The 21,810-nt window shown below is 38.9% G+C and overlaps 6 protein-coding genes and 1 long non-coding RNA gene across 7 annotated transcripts in view; 3 read left to right on the forward strand and 4 right to left on the reverse strand.

The window, feature by feature from the left end:
- LOC121909989 (tumor necrosis factor receptor superfamily member 14-like) overlaps nt 1-21,810 on the reverse strand; it is a 51,431-nt gene that overhangs the window by 28,220 nt on the left and 1,401 nt on the right. The gene's annotated exons all lie outside the window — the stretch shown is intronic.
- Nucleotides 3,417-3,808, forward strand: LOC121910021 (histone H4). Its single transcript, XM_042430937.1, has one exon. The coding sequence runs from the start codon at nt 3,443-3,445 to the stop codon at nt 3,752-3,754; it is 312 nt and encodes a 103-aa protein (XP_042286871.1). The 5' UTR covers nt 3,417-3,442; the 3' UTR covers nt 3,755-3,808.
- On the forward strand, nt 4,993-5,955 carry LOC121910018 (histone H2B 3-like). Its single transcript, XM_042430933.1, has one exon. The coding sequence runs from the start codon at nt 5,007-5,009 to the stop codon at nt 5,373-5,375; it is 369 nt and encodes a 122-aa protein (XP_042286867.1). The 5' UTR covers nt 4,993-5,006; the 3' UTR covers nt 5,376-5,955.
- Nucleotides 7,602-8,558, reverse strand: LOC121910007 (histone H3). The gene has a single exon (XM_042430920.1). The coding sequence runs from the start codon at nt 8,522-8,524 to the stop codon at nt 8,114-8,116; it is 411 nt and encodes a 136-aa protein (XP_042286854.1). The 5' UTR covers nt 8,525-8,558; the 3' UTR covers nt 7,602-8,113.
- LOC121910012 (histone H2A-like) lies at nt 8,816-9,290 on the forward strand. The gene has a single exon (XM_042430925.1). It carries the CDS (start codon nt 8,857-8,859, stop codon nt 9,238-9,240), a length of 384 nt encoding a protein of 127 aa, XP_042286859.1. The 5' UTR covers nt 8,816-8,856; the 3' UTR covers nt 9,241-9,290.
- LOC121909999 (histone H1-like) lies at nt 11,066-11,771 on the reverse strand. Its single transcript, XM_042430912.1, has one exon. The coding sequence runs from the start codon at nt 11,726-11,728 to the stop codon at nt 11,111-11,113; it is 618 nt and encodes a 205-aa protein (XP_042286846.1). The 5' UTR covers nt 11,729-11,771; the 3' UTR covers nt 11,066-11,110.
- Nucleotides 13,195-19,825, reverse strand: LOC121910025. Its single transcript, XR_006099569.1, has 6 exons — nt 19,742-19,825; nt 18,998-19,083; nt 18,848-18,890; nt 18,155-18,732; nt 13,906-14,472; nt 13,195-13,251 (listed from the first exon to the last, which is right to left on the reverse strand). It is a non-coding gene; the product is annotated as an uncharacterized LOC121910025 (long non-coding RNA).

The raw sequence follows: 21,810 nt of genomic DNA on the forward strand, positions 1-21,810 counted from the left end.
AACAAGAGTTACTGAGTGGCAAAAATATTTACAGTGCAGAGGTGACAAAAAAACCCCCAAAAAATTAAAGCTGCAAGCAGTGCTGAACGGGCCCTCGCGCCTCCATGCACGCCGGGCCACGGCGCAGTTGAAGGGCTTCTGTGACGGGCATGTAGATGTCTTCAGACCCGGGCTGTTTTCAGACAGTGCAAGAAGGAGATAAACATCACTTCCTTTGTCCACTATATTGCCCGCTGCTGGGGCTGCGTTGCTGCTATTTCGTAGGGGGCACTATTCAGCCAGTTTGCATCACTACTGAATATTGTCATGTAGACGTGTTCAGGCCAGGACTCTTATCAAACATGCAACGTTTGGGGCAGACTGGAGCATTTGCACTGAAGTTACAGCAATTTCCTCTGTCATGGCGAAACATCAAAACTCAACGCCACGCCACAGCCACACGCTTCAATGATAGCTAAATTATAGCATATTAGGCACATTACCGCCACCCTCTGCTTTGGACTGTAAACCAAATATTAAATCCTACACATGAATCCTGTCTGTCTAATAAACTCAAAAAGAAAAAACTGCTGCTCCACCCACTTGGCAGGTTCATTAAAGTTTTAATGCTGAGCTCTGGAACTCCAGTCTTCCTGAGTTCTTCCCTCATATATTGTCTTTTTTGATCATACTTAGTACAATCTATGCTTGCATGTGTAATAGTTTCCTCAGTCAAGTGGGAAAAAATATGTGCATATATCGGCAATCGCCAAAAACGATAGTCAAAAAGTAATCGTGTTAAATAACCGTGATGTCAATATTGAGCAAAAAATTATTGTGATTATGCTTTTTGCCATAATCAAGCACCCCTAAAGAGAACATACATTTTGATTTACATACACACACACAAAGCATTTAAATATGTATGTGATAAATTGATGTCTTTAATTAACAGTTACTTGAACATTTTTCAGTGTGCTCCTAATTTTTTTCATTTAGGAACACATGTACTTCTCGACAAAAAAGTAAGTATTGATCACTGCTGTCAGATGTGTAGAGACAATAAGTAACTGCAGCTGGAGACAGAAAAATACTCATATATTTGAATGGAGAGTGAGAGTGAACCGCTAGGTGCTCGGGCCCTAATAAAGGAAAAACTGCAGTACAGAGCTACAAATTTTAGTTTTGATTTTATTTTTCTGCAGCACTTTATCACTAAACTGTCACTCTCACTCCATTTTTTCCCTTCCCTTCATAGGTCATCCCCACTATTGAATTATACATATAAGACTCATAATTATTGTAAAATAAATGATAATAACACCAAACTTCATACAAAGTTTGTATATAATGTACTGTATGTATATAGGCCTTTCTGCTGTATCCTACAAAAATGAGCTGCATTCAACCCCCACACCAGTGGCGGCTGGTGACTCAAAAAATTGGGGAGGACAGGAGGAAAACCAACATACCACATCAAACTATATCATTGTCCCCCACCTGATGACTCACTCATTCATTTGGAATTGATCCAGTTTTTAATTGAGTGATTGTTCAGTCACCTGTTGATGTTGTGTGATTAGTGAATGAGTGATCAGGAGGTCTGGCTGCTTTGTAGACTATATTTTGTATGTCATGAATATAGATCAGAGTGTGTAAGTCATGTATTTGATACATGCATTAATACTATTTCGTGAACCTACACTTTTAGATCTGTGAATGTTTTTAATGTTCAGTATTTCTTGTATTCAGCACTGATCTGTTCCTGTATCAGATTATAAACTTTGTGGTACTTTATATATTTTTGTATACTAAGAAAATACATAAACTGTATTGACCCACAACTGCCTTCCTCTAACTTTGACTTTTCCTTATGTGTGTATACTCCGCATGACATGTGAAACGATCCCCTTCAAAAAAAAAAACACAAATGTACTAATATTGTTGTCTTAGGTGCATGTCCTGATATGTGGTCTTCTGCTCGAACTCGCCAATGCCATGACCGTGCGTTTCACTGTAGAACAGGTTCTAGAATAAATCTTCTCAAATGTCCAGCAAGACTATGACCCCGAAGAGAAATCTGAGGACGTGTCAGAAGAAAACTGTGAGGAATACAACTGGAAGCATGATGCATCAACAGCAGAGGAACAGGAAGAGGAACACAGGGAAGAAGGCCAAACCCCTCTAGCCGAAAGAAAGACATACCTGTCAAAGAAGAAAAAAATAACATGGTCTTCAGCGGCACATGGCAAACAGGGCTGTGTGGCAGACTGAAAGGTCCCGACGAGGACGAGGGCGACGACGACAGTGATGACAAGGACAACGACTACCACGACTATTACCCCAGGATGCACAACATATGCAGTGTCCCGTGCCCATGACATTGTCTCAATGTTATACCTCTTCATCACCTCAGCTATAGACAAACTCAGCCAGGAGACAACCAATCTGGAGGGGTTTCAAAAATACTGAGAGGGTTGGAAAAAGATGGATGATACCGACCTGCATGCATATATAGGGCTGCTAATCCTAGCAGGTGCATACAGGTCCAGAGGTGAGGCCAAGTTAATAAATGCTAAAAAGTCACGCCTGTTGTTCCCCCAAATGCTGGAAAAGTAAAGGAGGTTAGCTCCAAAGTTAGCAACAAAGGGTTAGCCTAACCTGAAGACACAAAACAGAGAAATACAGAACAGAGAAATGTGTGGCTGCCGAGTTTACTGTGCACTCTGTCCCGTTACAAAAGGAGAAACAGTGCCGCCTGGTGTGTAAAACAAACAACTACATGGGGGTGGGTGAATAAACAAAGACAACGAAAATTACAACATTTAAGAAAAACAAGACACATACCTGGTGAAGACAAAATAATATATTTTGCCTTTTTGGTATATGCTGCACATCTGCTCTCTCAAAAGACACACTGCAAAACAACAGAATTTGGGGATACGGAAGCTCAGGAGGTACAAGAGGGGCAATGTGCAGCAACATAATTTCTACAGGAAACATTAATAAAACGGTAAATTGAATATTATACATTAAATAAAATGAAATGAAATGTTGGACTGAATGTTCAGGAGCTGAACACGCTGAGGACACTTTACAGGAAATGTATTTGAGCTCAGATGAGCAGCTCTGCTTTAATAAAATAACCCACATTACAGGTTTACTGTTATGTTTGTATTAATCTGTATTGATATGAGAGGAGCTGGAGGTTTGTTAAGTGTCAGGTTAACCCGCCAAATATCACAGAAAAACATACAAAATGGAGGAAAGACGTTCAAAAAGGACAAGATCAGCCTGCTTTGGGAAAAAAATCTACGTAGGCGGAGCTGCTGAATCTTGTTCCGCCCAGCAAAGTTCGCGCCGCCTGTCCTCTCTTACGTCCGCAGACACGCTTTATATACAGAAGCTCTGAAAACGTGTTCCACATTTAACTTTTAACTCGTTTAAAAGAAGATCAGTGAAAATGAGTGGAAGAGGCAAGGGAGGTAAAGGACTCGGTAAAGGAGGCGCCAAGCGTCACCGTAAAGTTCTCCGTGATAACATCCAGGGAATCACCAAACCCGCCATCCGCCGTCTGGCTCGCCGCGGCGGAGTCAAGCGTATCTCCGGTCTGATCTACGAGGAGACCCGCGGTGTGCTGAAGGTGTTCCTGGAGAACGTGATCCGTGATGCCGTCACCTACACCGAGCACGCCAAGAGGAAGACCGTGACCGCCATGGACGTGGTTTACGCACTGAAGAGGCAGGGCCGCACCCTGTACGGCTTCGGAGGTTAAACCTGATCCTGATCCACTGAGACCAGAACACAAAGGCTCTTTTAAGAGCCGCCACCTCCTCTAAAAGCTGTCCTGATATTATTTAACTGAACTTATAGGTCTAGTGAAATATCAGTTGATCATGAATATGAATGAATATATATATATATATATATATATATATATATATATACACTCTTGCTCCCAGTTCACCATTAAGAGGCTATTTATAATCATGTAAGGGTTTAATTAGTATACTAACGCTGTACATACTTATAATCTTTTTTCTATAATATGTATTTTAATCTCTTGCAACATTATTTTGAGGTGAAAAAGTCCCTTCAAATTAAATCTGAGGTGTTTGGAGACAATAAATGAGTTTACAAAAATTTTGTTTATATACTTACACTTTTGATCATCTCTGCCTCATTTTCACAAGCAAATAATAGGAACCACTGGTTAAACTTTCAGGTATGTATTGTATTTCATAAATTTAGTGTGTGGTAATGGTAACACTTTGTACACAGCTACTACCTATTAATAAGCTTTAATTTATTTATAACATGTATTTTAATCTATTATAACTTTATTTCGAGGTGACAAGTTGTGAAAAAGTCCTTTCAAATTAAATCTGAGGTGTTAGAAGACAAATGAGTTTACAAGGATTTTGTTTAATTTACACTTTTGATCATCTCTGCTTCTTTTTCACAAGCAAATAATAGGAACCACTGGTTAAACTTTACTTTTATGAATTGTTTCATAAATTTAGTGTTAGGGAAATAACTGAGTTACATGTTGTGGAGTAAAAGTCAATATTCACATGATGACCATAGTAACATGAAAGGAAAATATGATATAGTAAATACCTCAAAGTTGTGTTAAAGTACAATATTAATGCATTTACTTTGTAGTTCATATACATATGAGTCATATATTAGTATATTAAACATAAATGTAAACACGCTGGTCTGTGTGTAAAATGATTTGAATGCTTCCTGTGGTTCAACTTTCAGTTCAAGCGAGAAGCGAGAAAAGATCAAATAAATATATTATATTATAATGTAAACAGTGAATTATCTTCAGATGAGGTGGCTCTTTGTGTAAAAAGGCGGTCAAAGTTTAGAGCGCTGTTTGTGTTGCACATGCGCAGTCTAGCTAACCTATTAACCAATCCTGTACGAGCAACGGCGCAGTGAAATTTGCATCAGATGGATATATAGAGGCTGTTTGGCGCTGCTGTAATTATTCGTTTGAGGAAATCTAACGACCAACCATGCCTGATCCAGTCAAAGCCCCGAAGAAAGGCTCCAAGAAAGCCGTGTCTAAAGCCACCAAGACCGGCAAGAAGAAGAGAAAGACCCGCAAGGAGAGCTACGCCATCTATGTGTACAAGGTGCTGAAGCAGGTCCACCCCGACACCGGCATCTCCTCCAAGGCCATGGGCATCATGAACTCCTTTGTGGGGGACATCTTTGAGCGTATTGCCGGTGAGGCTTCCCGCCTTGCCCACTACAACAAGCGCTCCACCATCACCTCCAGGGAGATCCAGACCGCCGTCCGCCTGCTGCTGCCCGGTGAGCTGGCCAAACACGCCGTGTCTGAGGGCACCAAGGCCGTCACCAAGTACACCAGCTCCAAGTAAACTCGCTGGCTGTACCATCAACTCAAAGGTCCTTTTCAGGACCACCCACACCTTCACCTGAGAGCTTTAATCCTTCATGTGTTTGATCTTCAATGTTTAACGTTGTAATTGTATTATAAAATATGTAAATTAGTTTTTTTTTTTTTTTTTAAACGAAGCATGTTATAAATGTGTTGCAGTAGCGATGTGGAGCTCAAAAGTCAACATTTTATGACACTTTATTTGTAGACTTCAATAATGTCCAGTATTATGTGGTTTTATTGGAATGGTAAAACCGTTTTTGTTGCTGTATTTAAATGTTCTGTAGAATTTATTCAGGGCAGATATTTGGTCATATTTGCACACTTCTGTATGTTAATGTTGGCATTAAATCTCCCAATGACCACAGTAACGGGGACCAGTGAAAAGACTGACTGGAGTCCATGCAACTAAATATGGATGCAGTTCATATTTTGGCCACAGGGTGTCGCTGCTGCTACACTGTAAAGGTCGCATATAATACTTCAGATGTGCTGCTGACAAGAAATCACAATCAACGTTAATTTTTACAACACAATGAATAAACGACAAATAAATCTGACCGAATGGCTGTGAGTTTAATTTCTGCCTCAATCTGTAATAATAAATATATCACAGCTGACCTGCAGAGTCAGGTCATGTTCAGATTTCATGACAGAGATGGTTAATTAGTTTTAATCTGTTCCTATCAGGCTGAAGTCCAGACAGCAGCTTCTGTCAGATATCGCAGAAATGTTTGAAGCAATGCAAAGAAATAGAAAAGAAACAACGGGAATAAAAACTGAGACAAAATTTTATTTAAAAAGGGTCATGTGTTAGACCACTTGGACTGATAATAAATATAAACACAAAATGTAATTAAAGTTTAAACAGTATAAAACAGTTAAAATTGAAAATGCTGCTCAATTAACATACATACATTTTTTTTTAATAAAAAAAAATCAAGATACTCACTTGATCTTATTTATTTGATTATTTTACTGTGTAACTGATGCAGGTATAGTATAGTATATGTATTCATTCTTTTGATTAAAAAATGCTGAAATGTTTGGCTGAAAGTGACCAAAATACATTTTTATATGTTCTTCATAATAATACAAGAAAAGATTTCAAAAACTGTTAATGACCTTCTAGATTTTAAGCTGTTCAATAACACTTTGATTTTCCTCATCTTTTTACCATAAATTATTTTTATTCACCCATGAAAGCTCTGACTTTCCTCAGGAACATGACAATAGAAAACGTAGTGCGTTTGCCAGTTTTGTGTAACATCTATAAAAGTAAAATAGATGGAGGTCTTGAAGCTGTAGAAATTTAAAAACATTGCATCAAGCATCAAAAGAAAGGAGATGTGGGGAAAAAAGGGATGTAGGAGAAACTCTATTCCATATTATAAATTTATGTACAGTGATTTTATGACTAATGTTGTTACCTAAATATTGATTGGTTCGAAATTTCCAGCAAAATACATATATAATAAACTGCGATAACATGTATGGTGGTGTTTTCCCCTACACAAATTTAGACATCTGACTCCCAGATATGTATTAAAAATATTTTTAGTAAATGCTTATCAGAAAGTAAACGACATATTATGTGTCTCATATCAGTTGGGAGACGAGCAGTCTGAGCAGTTATCAAGTGGAGCTGTTATGTTAAACCTGAAAAGTGCCTTATTGATAATTGTAATGAGAATGAAACTATTGAACATTTACTCTTAAAATGACAGAGATCCAGAGACATGTGGGGGGGAAATGGCAGGTGTTGGTTTTAATATGAATATAAACTATAATGCAGTGATGTATGGTGTTTTCCTAGATTTGCTAGGTGTGCTGTGGTCCTTCATAAAGCCAATATTACAAGTGATGTCGTCTTTAAACAAAGTTACTGAACTGAAGACAAAGAAAAACTGACATCAGACAAGAGACTCAGTCCTTGGTTACTGATAATGTTGTAATTTATGCATTTTTGTTGTTATATAATGATGTGTTACTGTTGATGATGTATTATATTGATGATTAAGATTGATTGTACTATAATTTAGTGAAATTATGTATGGATTTATTTTCCTGTGTTAAAGTATATATCTATTAAGCTGTAAAGACAGCAGAGGAAGAACATCTGAGATCCAAGGAGCCGATGTTCAGAAAAAGCAGATAGATCCTGAAGCTCATAAGTTTTATAGTTTATGACGATCAGACTATGAAGTGATTTCAAATAAATGATTTATTTCATATCATTTGACTGACTGATATTCTGGCTGCAGTCTGAGGTTAAATTTATACAGTATATACAGTTAATGACAGTGTTGCTTTTACGGTATGAAATGTTATACAATGATGTTGGTGTAGTTTAAATGTTCTACTCTATTATGAGTTCATTCTCATCCACAGTCTACTTTATTATTTTTCCAGAGGTTAACAAAATGTGTTTAATCTGTATAAATGTGTAAAATGTTGCTGTCTACAGCTTTTTTACACACAAACAGACCTTTTCCCATCATACATGTACACTAAAGACAAAACTGCTTCTGAATGGATTTACTCAAGATTATACAGTGTTTACATTTGTTTAAGTCTCATCATAGCTCTATAACACCTTGAGAGGTGATTAGACACAAACAATAATAATAATAAAAGTATCAACAGAAGGACGTGTTGCTCTGTCAGAGAGTTGGTGGCTCTTAAAAGAGCCGTTGTGTTTATGGAGCAGAGGACAGTTTAAGCTCTCTCTCCGCGGATGCGGCGGGCCAGCTGGATGTCTTTGGGCATGATGGTGACCCTCTTGGCGTGGATGGCGCACAGGTTGGTGTCCTCGAACAGGCCGACCAGGTAAGCCTCGCTGGCCTCCTGCAGAGCCATGACAGCGGAGCTCTGGAAGCGCAGGTCGGTCTTGAAGTCCTGAGCGATCTCCCTCACCAGGCGCTGGAAGGGCAGCTTGCGGATCAGCAGCTCGGTGGATTTCTGGTAGCGACGGATCTCTCTCAGAGCCACGGTACCGGGCCTGTAACGGTGAGGCTTCTTCACGCCGCCGGTGGCCGGGGCGCTCTTACGGGCAGCCTTGGTGGCCAGCTGCTTCCTGGGGGCTTTGCCTCCGGTGGATTTACGAGCGGTCTGCTTGGTTCTTGCCATCGCGTCTTGTTTCTCTGATCAAGAGAAAATAGTAGCGACAAGAGGAGACACGCTGCTCTTAAAGTGTCGGAGCGGCTACGGAACTGTGACGCTGCTTCAGACCTCCGGGTCCTGATTGGTGAGCGGCTCCTCCTGGAGCTCAGCACCGCCTAGAGGAGCCTGAACCTCCGCTGCTTATTGGACAAAAGTCCTGTGAAAAAAGTCCGCCAAATGAGCGCGGGCCGCCCTCTGCTGCTCTTTTCTGGTGGGTGGAGACATCAGGACATATAAAGGAGAGTTTTCACCGGTTGGATCACATTTTCTTTGAGATCAGACTCGAGAAGAAGTTAAAAATGAGTGGAAGAGGAAAAACCGGAGGCAAAGCCCGCGCTAAGGCAAAGACCCGCTCCTCCAGGGCCGGGCTCCAGTTCCCAGTCGGCCGTGTTCACAGGCTGCTGAGGAAGGGCAACTATGCGGAGCGTGTCGGTGCCGGAGCCCCCGTCTACCTGGCGGCTGTGCTGGAGTACCTGACCGCTGAGATCCTGGAGCTGGCTGGAAACGCTGCCCGCGACAACAAGAAGACCAGGATCATCCCCCGTCACCTACAGCTGGCTGTCCGCAACGACGAGGAGCTCAACAAGCTGCTGGGCGGAGTGACCATCGCTCAGGGCGGCGTGCTGCCCAACATCCAGGCTGTGCTGCTGCCCAAGAAGACCGAGAAGCCCGCCAAGAAGTAAACACGGAACCGGCTCCTCTAAACAACACAACGGCTCTTTTAAGAGCCACACACTCCTGATAAAGAACAAACATCCTCATGTCTCTGGTACACTGTCATTAAGACACAAGTCATGTTTATCTATACAGAATATTGAGTCAGTGTTGCACTCAGTTAAATATACTGATTATATTTGAACCATAATTGATGCTTGTGTTATGAACAATACCAGCAATCAACATTTAAAAGTTAATATTTATGATAAAACAATGCCTGGTCTATATATTAACCTACATTTGAAACTAATTATTATGCTAGTTATTCATTATAATTACTAACACTCCTGATGTTTATGGTCAAGATGTTTATATTATAACTGCATTAATAACAATGATGGTTGTTGTTTGTGTTGCCAACAGACCAAGAAATAAACATTTAAAAGATAATCTAGTCATTCAGTGTAGAAATCATACTTATAATACAAGAATGGCTGGTATATACATTACACTACATGACATTTAGACACCATTTCAAACTACTTATACTAGTTATTAATTACTAATACTAATAATTATTAATCTGGAGATTTCCCAGCCCCCCAAAAAAGCCTCTTTAAGATCCACATTCAGCTCTGAAACTGTGATTCTGATAAAAACTAGTAAAAGGTTTGTTTGACTCAATGACTTGTGACGTAACAGCTGCTCCTCCTTTCTATTCTCATTCATATCATTGTGTAACGTTTCACCTTTTACCACTTATAATAAACACAATAAGAGGAAATATGTTTGATATCTGATACATATTAACTTAGATGTAATAAAAAGGGAACAGCAGTAGTAATAATAAATCTATCATAATGGTTTTATCATAATATATTTACAGTTTATTGTCATCCTGAGTGATTTTCTGTATTTGCTGCTCAGTTCAGATCATGTTGACACTTAAGACTGGATTTAAAAACTGACATTTAAGATATTCTCTGTTTTCATTATTCTGAGGTCATGTTACATACATTTTACCCCTCTGTGATAAATGTAAATTCAGTGATGGTACTTTGTTGCATTTATTTTGGGACTGTCCACTAATTTCTCCATTTTAGTCAATAGTCCATTTTTCTGGGGTTTATCATAAGATCCTCCTGACAGAGACTTGTTAACTCTCCCTTTACACATTCAAACAGTTTTATTGACGGGCAGCGTAATAGCAATAAAACCTTATTCTCACAGACTGCACCACACTTTAGAAACTGGCTGCATGAACTTACTTTGGTTACCAACATAGAGAAACTGTGATTTAAAAATGTAAAAAGTCTACATAGATGGGAAGAATCTTGGGGTCCCTTTTCACAACATCTGGACTCAATTTAATATTCCTATGTATTTCTAGATTGGATCCCTTTTTTAACTTCAATATCCCTGTTTTGTTGGGCTGTAATTGAGTCACTTGTGGTTGATATGTGCTGTTATTTGCTTTTGTGTCCTTGACACATGGTTAGGATGAACCGTTCTTGTTTACCTTACTTAAATTATATTATATTATAATATAATTATTATTCCCCAGCGTTTATGTAGAGGTTTAAGTTGGGTTTTCATTCCTATATGGTTTATATGTTGCTTTGTATTATGTGTCAAAATAAGATAGATATAAAAAAGACATATGTAATAGGAAAAGAAGAGTTAACTTGTTCATCATTAACTGATGCTCTGATTACAACTGAGTTGGCACCATATAGATTTAAATACATATTTAAATAAAATTTTTCCAATTTTTGTAATTAATGAGAAAACACTACATGTTTAAACATGTTATAATCAGGATGCTGCTCTTTAGAGAAGTTGTGTGGCTCTTAAAAGAGCCTTTGATCAGGTTCACATGTTCAGACTGATGACAGCTCACTTCTTCTTGGGTGCTGCCTTCTTGGCTTTGGGTTTGGCGACCTTCTTTGCGGGAGCTTTCTTAGCTGCAGGAGCCTTTTTCACCACTTTCTTGGGGCTCTTGGCGGCCTTCTTGGGGCTCTTGGCTGCTTTCTTGGCCGCTGCGGGCTTCTTGACCTTCTTGGGGGATTTCTTAACGGCTGCTGTCTTCTTCGCTGCCGCTGTCTTGGGCTTCTTAGCCGCTGCGGGTTTCTTGGCTGCGGGCTTCTTGGCTTTGACGGCGGCTTTCTTCTTCACCACTTTCTTGACCGGCTTGGCGGGTTTGGTCTCCTTGGCGAGCTTGAAGGAGCCGGAGGCCCCTGTCCCTTTAGTCTGGGTCAGAGTGCCTTTAGTCACCAGCTTCGTGACCGCAGTATTGATGCGTTTGTTAGCTTTCACGACATCGACGCCTTTGGTAGCCAGAATCTTCTTGAGCGCCGCCACCGACAGCCCTTTACGCTCCTTGGACTCCGCCACAGCGCCGATGATCAGCTTGTTGAGAGTGGGTCCGTCCTTCTTGGGCCGGGGAGCGCTCTTCTTCTTCGGGGCTTTAGGTGCGGCTTTCGCCGGGGCCGCTGCTGGAGCTTCTTCTGCCATCTTTGCGTGTGTAGCCTGCTGTTTGTCTCGCGGACTGTATGTTCGAGCAGAGGGCACGAGGCGGGAGTTATAAAGCACATGAGAACCGTGGAGAAGCAACACTCAGAGCCGCTCTGCCTGCCGCCTCAAATCAGATGAAACTTGTGTTTTCTCCTCCACATTTTGGGGGTAAAACACACAGAAAACCAACGTTTTGAAACACTTTTGTTATCGCAGCAGTGAGGAAACGTTCCTCCCTTCAGACTGAGCTCATTTTTGGCGTCCAGGACTCGTTTATTTCTTTCTGGGAGGCTTCAAACCTCGCTGATACACCGTCACTTTGTACGGCGCGCAGCGAGTTTTCTTCACAAATCGTCTCCTAAAACGTCTTAAAAGGGTTTGTATTAAATGTGACAGTGGTGTTCTAGTAAGAAGAGACGTCAGAGGACACAATAAACCCGAAACCAATGTAGTGATGTGATTTATTAGTTTTTAATCAGACATGTTTTCGGTGGAGGTAAACACACGGTTACTGTCGGTGATTCAGAGCATGAACATGAACGGGACTGAAAACAAACTTGTATATAGCAATCATCAGATTATACAGCTGTTGCTGCCCACATGTCAAGTTACGATAAAGATTTCTTGTTATTGCAATATATAAGTACAAAAGAATAAAGTTTGCCATGGTGTACTTAGATGCATCATTACCAAAAAGTCCTGGCAGTATTTCTGTAAGGCCAGAGGCTGCTATGGAGATTCTGCCTATTGTGACCACAAAGATGAAAGCATCTGGTCCTGGACTGACCTCAACTATGGACTTCAGGATCTCCATGTACAGCTGTTTAAGAATCAGATCTTCATCATCATCATCTGTGTCCACCACAGTGACATGTCAACCGTCCACTATAGCTGATTCAGAGAAACACTCTCTACTGACTGCATCACAGTCGCAGCCTGGTTTAAACTTTTTAGGTCCCAGGATGGTATTTCCTGATAAACCGAGCAGAATGATGATCCTCCTGTTTTTTGGCCCGCTGTTCCTGGAATGAACAGCTGGAAAGAAGAAAACATAAGGTGATATCAAAAATATGAAAAAAAGTTAGTTTAATCTGCTACTCTCATCCACACTATTCACAACAACCTGCAACCCTTTGTAGTTAACTAGTATCTCTCTAAATTGCTGAATAAAGTCTTAAAAGTTGTGGAAAATAATTATATCAAAGTCCTCTTCATCCCCCCTTTTGTCCCTGAGCAGGAGATAATTTTGTCAAAATATCGATGGAAAAAAGCAAGGCTAGACTCTGTTTGACCACCAGTATTGTATTTTTATTTTATCATCTTTATTTATACAGGGTAAGTTGCCGTTTTACAGCATAACCCTGCCTCAAACAAAATCACAAGAACAGACTCATTAAATAATTCAGAAATTTTTCAGTAAGCAGGATCGCACTCTAGAAATTATTCCATAAGGTTGCTGCAAAGGCAGTTTGTCCTGGATCAGTTCTGGTTCTGGTTCTTGGAGCATCAACCAATCACTGGAGCTGGTTAAGTGTGGTCCAGATTGCCAGAGCAGCAGGGATGACATATAAGATGGTCATTTACCAACATGATATTTGTAGATAAATGAGTATCGATGATTATGACGTCTCTCAAACAGGGAAGACCCCCCAACCCAGTGGTGGATGTCATTATCATCAGTAACACAACTACAAGACTCAGCTCTTTTGCAAACACCTCTGTCCCTGATGGACTTTAAAGGAATATTACTCACTTCTATGCACCCTATGCATTAGCTCTATGCACTGCCTGTTGGCACCTACATCCTGACCTGAACTTAGCTTTATGGCACTTACTCATGTTGTTCTCTCCTGATGAGATCTTTGTTTATGTTGTATTAACTTTCATATGTACATTGCTTTGGAAAATTGTAATAAATTGTAACACCTGATGGCAGAGTAGTAAATGGAGTCTAGTCTAGGGGCCTCAGAGTGGACATAGCAGCATGTTGATAAATGACAAAATCCTCATCTGAGAGGAAAACTGCTTCAACGTCCCTCTTTCTACAGCTCAGAGGGAAGCTGGAACCACAGAGACACCTGCAGTTGAAGGTGCTCTTAATTTGATGTAAATATAAGCTCATCCCACTTTTTGACAATGTATTGTATATATAAAAACTGTATTGTAAAGTATGATACCTTGTTGCAGGGTTCTTAGGTGACTTGACTTTGTCAGCAGCTCTTCGATTTGGTCCTGTCCTCCATTGTCATTGCTGAATAGATGATATCTTAAATCCTGAAACAAAGTTTGGAAGTAAACTTTCATTATCATCATTGATGAACTCATCTAGGGACGTTTCTTCTAAAGCATTTCCTCACGTGAGCATATAAGTCTTTTTCAACCCCTGATCCCCGAGGACTCTGACAGCTGCCTCCACGGCTTTTGCTCATCTGTGAATCGATCGATTTTAATCACTACCAGAAACAGACAAGGTCTGGCGGACTGCAGGACATCCTGACAGCTGTTTTTAATTTGTTCTTCATCACCAGCACATGATATTCCTGGAGTCTCGATCACTGAGATCTGTCTCCCGCACACATTTCCAGCTGCTTCAGAGCATTGCTTTGTCACTGATTTGAAGGCCCGCTGTGATTTAAAGGCTTTCAATCCTAAAATGGTGTTTGCTGAAGCGCTTTTCCCAACTCCTGTGTTTCCAAGAAGGACGATGTTGAGACGTTGGTCCATGTTTCTAAGCAGCAGCACACCTGCAGAAGTCAGCAGAAATGATAGTTGGGTTAGAAAAGCTTTCATTTTATTTCTGGAAAATGCTTCAAGTGGTTCCTCACCTACTTAAATCAATTTTTATGCACAGAGAATCATGATAATCCATATGATGCAACGCAAGAAGTAATAGTTGTTCTGCTCTGGTTCCACTTGGTCAAATGTTAAATTACACAAGAGGTTTCCAGCCCCTGTGCTGAGGTCCAGTACCAGGACTTGGGACATTTAGTGTCCAATTATTTTTGTGATTCCAACAACAACGCACCCACTTTATTGATTGGTCAGGTGTGTGAAAGTAGTTTTCTACTTTCTCCCTCTAAAGTTCAGCACAAACGTTTAACTTTCTGAGCGCTTCATGTTTAACACCAAAGTCTGTTCAAACACTGGAAAAGAGCAGGAATCCTGTTTCATTCTGTGTGTGTTGCTTGTTTCTATCGCAGTTTTTTCAACTTTGTGTTCATTAAATTTATTTTGAAGGGTTTTACCAGACATTTGCAGACTCCCACCAATCATCTGTCAGGAAGAAGCAGGTAGAAAACGCGGATGGATCTGATTGAAACTGTCCAACTTTTAAGTGTGATTTGTTGTAAACATATTTATGGCGACTGAAGACTCTGAGTTTAGTTTACAGCAGTTTGACTCGATCATTCGCATAAATTTAATTTTAAACATATACTTCTAGATTAATATTTTCTTAATATAGCAAGTACGTGTTTATTGAATTTAAAGTGAGTGTTGCTTTACTTTCAGTAACAAACAAAACAGAGAAACTAAATATAAAACTGAGAAAAAACAGAAAAATGTGTTTCTAATCTTGGATTGACAGAAAGTGATTTTAAAATGTTTTAATAATATACATAGGCCTATATATAATTTCTATATTCCACTCTTGCATTAAAAGGAATTTCAGCACTGATTCCTTGCATTTATTTCACTCTTTTGTTGAATATGAACATGAAACAGGAATTTTACCTGAAATTGTCTGAAAATGAAACAGAGTTGACAATTTTTTTCTAATTCATCTATGAAGATACATTAAAAAAAAAGTCCAGTAGGTGGCAGTATTGTCTTAAACATTTAGTGTGCACAAAGTCTGATCATTTGGCCTCTAATAATAAAAAGGTTCTTGGAAGATATTGTGAGAATCAGGTCTGTGGGTGAATTTGGATTATTAACTTCTACACTGTGATTCAAAGGTATTTAATCTGAGGCATAAAGGAGTAAACTGCTTTGCATTGACACTATTCATTTACACACAAACATGAACACACTTCAGCCCTCCCACTGCACAGGTGGATCCTCAACTCAAGTCATGTGGTAGTCAGTGACCTTAACAAAGATAACCTATAATGATAAAAAATGATCTACATCCTGAAAATAAATTAAACTAATTGATGTCCTGAAGAACACTGAGGCAGCTTTGTGAATCAGTGAACTGTGGAGCCTCCAAATAGGCCACATAAAGACAAATCAAAATAAAGTATCATAAAGTTATTACAGTTGTTATAAAATATTCTATGAAAAGATTGATTCCCTCAGAGGAGCCAGTGAACGTCTCGTCTAGAGAACCAAAACGTCCAGAAACGTCCCTGAAGGGCTGATTAACAGTTACCTGAACATCATGCTGAAAAATGACTAAATACACTTCAAACTGAATATTAAACCACTTCATGTTTTTATATTTGAAGCTGATTCTGAACTATGTGAACCACTGTGGAGGTTTGGTCTCAGAGTTTGTGTGTTGTCTTGTTTTAATACATTTGAATTAAAACCCACTTGGTATCTCTATCTGGAGAAACATAACCTGGCGGCACTTTGACTCTTTCCATATGTGAACCCTCATAATAACTAGAATTCACTGTCTTTGGCCTGTTTTCTTTAAAGAGACCAAACACAACGGTCAGAGTCTGAGTTAGAAAGTAACTGAGCACATTTACTCACATTAACTTTCAGTTTTTAGGTTCTGATACTTTACTTGATTATTTCTTCTCAGAGACTTTTGACTTTTACTGGACTCCATCTATTTTAAACCAAGTGAAGGCTGACAGGCTGCAGTCCATGATTCAAGACTTTAATGTCCTTTTTAAAATGTTGAAATGAACACAAAATACACTTTTTTATACATCTATACACATCTTTTAAACATTACACATCTTATATACACACTCATACTGTACATTACATGTATATCATCTGAAATCAAAAATTCTTAGGACCTTGTAGCTCTTTATGAGTCTGATGAATCACTGTGGTGCACAATCACAACCACAATACATGAACACTAATTAGTGCATTTTACATCCCAGTCTGGGTGAATTATAAGTCAATAAATGTTGATGATTAATGAGCTCTTAGTATCAAGACTCTTCAGCAGCTACATTTAGTTTCATCCAACATGTTTTCACAGGTTTGTAACATTTACTGGTTTAAAGGATGAATCTCTATTTAAAGTTGCTTTTATTTCTATCATCAACCCCCAATCACACACATATATTTATTACTATTCTATTTAAACTATTAATGCACAAACTGAAGGAAGTGGGAGGATTACATCTTCCTGTGATTACACCTTATATGATTACATGTGACAAATGATAGGGGTGCACGATTCAGGAAATCTCACGATTCGATTCACAATCAGTTCCCAATTCAATACATTCATAGATTAGATTCTAGATTAATGTTTTGAGTTACTCTTTCCATTTGACTGCAGAAGACACTTTTATAGGTCTCAAATAAAAAAGATCACACTGAATCAAATGTAAACATTTGCTACTCAATGTCAACCTGAGTAAGATTGATGTTCCTTTAGTTCAACAGGAAACCAAAGCAGCCTGAGACAAAGGGTCAAATGAATACTTAATACAAAAATAAAAATGATTGCAAAGGTAAACTGCTAAGTGTAAAATCTCAGATAACTTAAATTCCTCCTTCAAATCACAAAATCAAACAATAGCTGCCTGCTACATTTAGCTGCAAAGTGCAAACAAGAAAATTGATCACTATTAGCGAGTGATTATTATAACCAATTTTGTTTCTTTTTCTTAATTTCTCATGCAGATTACCATCCAATTGATATTTGTATATTTACTACATCAATATAAAGTAATGAAACGGGCAGCTTCGCTATTTACTGAATTTTAATGACTGTTTGAAAATACAGAACAGCGTTTAAACGTTTGTTTCGCTGCTGCATCTTGTTGGCTTGTTTTTGGCAGTTTGTCATAAGCTTCATGGAGACTACGTTTTTCATTGAGAGAGAATTAATTTCTCATTCCTGTCCTCAGATAACCAGCTGGCAGCAGACCTGCTGTGGGGAAGGAGGGCTGCAGGGGCCGCAGCGAGAAAGTTGAACCAGAATCAACTTTTGGAGAAATGCAACCTGTAACGCTGTACAACCCTGACATATGACAAAAACATTACTAAGAAGAGGGGAGGACATTTCTCTTCCTTTAATAACGTTAAAAGTTAAGTTAGGCTTTGCTGACGGCTTCCTGACTCATTTCAAAAAGACGAGAGAAGCAGTGGTCGAGCGAGCTAGAAAGTGAATGAGGAGAGGGAGCGCTGGTAACGTTAGTAAGGAAGCTGCTGAATCAGATCAATAAAACGTTATTTTCTGACTGTTTCACAGCGGTTACAAATAAATTAGCCCACAATGACACAAACCTGCTGAAGTGCGTTCCAGCGGCCGATAATGGTATTAAGCTCCTTCTTCCCTTCGAGATAAGAAAGTCCAACACATGTCCAAATGATCGCCCTCACAGCTGATGGACCAGGTTGTATTTGTTAGTCAGTGTTATGACCGGCTCGCAGGCCACAACAAAGGAGGGAGACGCACACCCAAACTCCGCAATAATAAACTAAAGTTTATTAAAGTAAATAACAATAATTGCAATGGGGTGTGGAAGTCAGTGTCAGTGGTGGTTGAAAGTGTGCGGATGTGTTGTATAATGTGAGGTGCGTGTTGTCAGTGCAAAACAAAACCAAAAAGGCAACGCAAAAAACAACCACAGCGTGGTGAGTGGAGAAGGGATCAGAGAGAGAGTGGAATCAGGGCAGGCGAGTTTAAATGCTTTCTGGGGCACTGGCCTGGTGTTCCCAGTTAGTACTCGAATGACATCGGCTCCACCCATCCAAGGCCCGATTGTAAACTGGATTCTAGATCACATTTACTCTGCAGTGGGAGATGTTCCTGATACTGTTTGACATCTGTTTAGCATCTCTGGTGTTTCCTCTCCAGTTTCCTTTTTGATGAAATATTAAGAGATTAATGACATGATTTAATTAGTTCAATTAACTGAGCTTTGTCATCTACTAAAGTACATTCATTACAGTGTTAAAAAGAGACAACAAACATACCTCTATGGGGATGTCTGCATTTTCTGCATTTCGTGATTCACATCTGGAATGACAGAGGGACATTTTTACAGGAACATTTATAGATTCCACTAATTCATTGCTGTTGTTAGAAACCAGCTGTGTCAACGGCTGATGTCAAGCTTCACTTACTGTGTGTGGTTGACAAGATGTAAATGTCCCATCTGAAAATGTTCCATCACTGCAGTCAGTGCACTCAGTGTCCCTGAGAGCTGTTCCTGCACAAATACAAATGACATCATCACTGTCATCACATCTGTCTGATTTCATTTCAGTGAAGCTGAAGCTGACACTTGAAAATCACACATCCAATAATAGTCCTTTGTTTAATAATGATTGTTGAAAAGTTTTTATATTTCACCATCTTGTCATTCTTGAGCAACGATGGAATCAGATTCATAACCAAACTACTGTTTGAGAGAAAACTACAATGATCCAAATGTCATCAGCTTCACTGCTTCATGCAAATACTTGAATCTTGAAAACACAAACTCATTTCATCTTCACACCATTTCTCAGGAGAAATTTATAATGAATAAGTGTAGAAGCCAAGATAGTATCTTAGGTTTTTACACAGGCCTTGTTTGTACCTTTATTTGTTAAAATCATGTTTACTTTACATATACTGCACATAGTCACTAATCAACTACGATGGTTTTACTGGTGCAAAAGTTCCACTTGACAGCAACAAGTTGACTGGTCTGTGTTCAGTTGTGACTTTTTCTACAGAATTATTGAGCTGCTTTTTTCCTGCTATCTAGTGGACAGAAATCAATACGTGCAGCTTTAATAAGCAACTTGTTTGTCAGGTCATGGTGTTCCCATTTAAAACTTCAACTACAACTATAATCTTAAAGTCAGCAGGAGAAAACCAACCTTTTTGTCTGATGTATTGTCCTGGTTGACAGCTTGTGTGTTTCAGTGCTTTCACACAGCCGTCCTCTGTGGGGTCCATACAGTATAATCCCTCCAGTGGTTGACAAACTGTATTTGATGTTGATGTACATGATGTCTTTATCTGCAGACCAGAACCTGTCAACACATACAGAGGTTACATATGAGATACTAAACTTCTCTTCTGTTCAATCTACTAGACAGCAACAGCATGCTGATCTTTTTTCTGACTTACAGACAATCTTCAGTTTTTATGACATCTTTGGGAAATGTGAAACAATAGTTTCTCCCATTTATGAATTCATATAATAATGAGCTTAGAATAGTAATGTGCTTCAACAGTGAGCAGTATGCTCCACACAAAAGAAAAAAGTGATTATTGATCAATCTCAGATTAAACTGAGAAAACAACAGCACAGATACAATCCTCTAATCATCATTTTCCTCATTGTTGTCATGTAGAAATGTAATGTTACAGTTTTATTGGGAAACTTGCTTGTTAGGCTCTAATTTCCACTGTGGAAGTTGTCTCAAGGCAGTAGACTCGTCATGCTGAGTCTCTGCATCTTCATAATGAAGCCGCCAACCAGACAGTTTATTCACTTCTTACAGCATTGACAGTGAGACTTGCAGTAAAAAAACTTCTTACTGCCCTTAAATTGATACTAAGGCTTAAATATCTGCCAATAATATGAATATAAATCTACCTGCATCACAGTTTGCACATGTATAACAATATTTAAGTCCAGTGGGATGATTCATGTAGGTTCCATCAGTGCAGGGCAGACAGGATGTACTACTGAACTCTGTACAATCTCTTCTAACTCGATATCCTGTGGAGAAGAAACAATTTATTATCATTATAATTATCATATTATTCACATTATATTTTAAATAATTGCTTTTCTCTCTCTGATCCCTCTTGTTCACCAGGTGACAAATATCATACAAGCATTGTATCTTTCTGTAAATCTTCTGTCATGTCTGAATTAAGAAACAAGGAACATTTAGCTACGTAAAAGTCAGCTGTCAGAAAAAGCATCACTTTGTTTTACTGCTTATAAACAAGCAGTAAACTGTATTGATCAGCCCAGAAGTGATCAATTCTGTAAGTATCGTTGCTGGCAAACATCCTGCTTTTATGTTTCAGTTAGATCTTACCAGCAAAACATCTAGGACAGCATCCTCCCGCTGTTAGGTACTCTGCTGGATGACATATGAGGGAATGTCCACTGAAGACTTTCAGTATTATTATCTGTGAAGAGTAAAAACAGTTTTTTGTCTCAGTGAAACCTGGTTGAAGTTAAGATATTGTTGAAAACTGTCCTGAATAACTTCCTGCTTTAAGCAGAGAAAGGCAGAATAAAGACATGACATATACAACACATAACAATGAGGTGGAAAAGAAGAAATGGAGGAATGAAACATGTGATGGTGATAACTGAAAGTGAAGGGAAGGTCAGTGGAGGAGGATGTCAATGGAGGCAAGAAGAAGGAAGAGAGGACCTGAGGGGAGAAGATGACGGCCAGGTAGGACTGAAAAAAGAAGATGAAGATATGGAGACGAAGATGATTTCAGAAGACGACTGAACAGTAAAATGACCAAAGAACACTTTTTTCTTTCCACTTTATGACTAACTGATTTTTAACTTTAAACAATCATTTGTATTATTGAGTTTTTACATTTTTACACTTCTGAGCAGTTTAATGTTATTTGTACAGTTTTATTCACTATGTGTGAAGAAGCATTTTTGCACTTTCAAAAAGTGAAAAAAGTCCTTGATGTGAGACCAGTCCTACACTACTATATAACATAGTTACAATTACACATAATCATATGTCTTCAATAGCTTTAAATATATTTATAAACAGTTGTTATAAGTTGATATATAAATATCTTACAATTGTTCTTCATTATAAATGTAATTTATAGTTTATAGTTTAATCTCCAACCTAAAAAGGATTTGTACATGTGTGTAATCACTTCTTAATTATTATCACACTATACATGTATCCTGAACTATTATAATGACATTTCATATATTCATATT

This window comes from Thunnus maccoyii, chromosome 13, assembly GCF_910596095.1.
Source record: "Thunnus maccoyii chromosome 13, fThuMac1.1, whole genome shotgun sequence".
Classification (NCBI taxonomy): domain Eukaryota; kingdom Metazoa; phylum Chordata; class Actinopteri; order Scombriformes; family Scombridae; genus Thunnus; species Thunnus maccoyii.

What these genes read in the sequence shown, in the direction of transcription:
- LOC121910021 (XM_042430937.1), top strand. Translation starts at nt 3,443, where the DNA reads ATGAGTGGAAGAGGCAAGGGAGGTAAAGGACTCGGTAAAGGAGGCGCC.
- LOC121910018 (XM_042430933.1), top strand. Translation starts at nt 5,007, where the DNA reads ATGCCTGATCCAGTCAAAGCCCCGAAGAAAGGCTCCAAGAAAGCCGTG.
- LOC121910007 (XM_042430920.1), bottom strand. Translation starts at nt 8,524, where the DNA reads ATGGCAAGAACCAAGCAGACCGCTCGTAAATCCACCGGAGGCAAAGCC.
- LOC121910012 (XM_042430925.1), top strand. Translation starts at nt 8,857, where the DNA reads ATGAGTGGAAGAGGAAAAACCGGAGGCAAAGCCCGCGCTAAGGCAAAG.
- LOC121909999 (XM_042430912.1), bottom strand. Translation starts at nt 11,728, where the DNA reads ATGGCAGAAGAAGCTCCAGCAGCGGCCCCGGCGAAAGCCGCACCTAAA.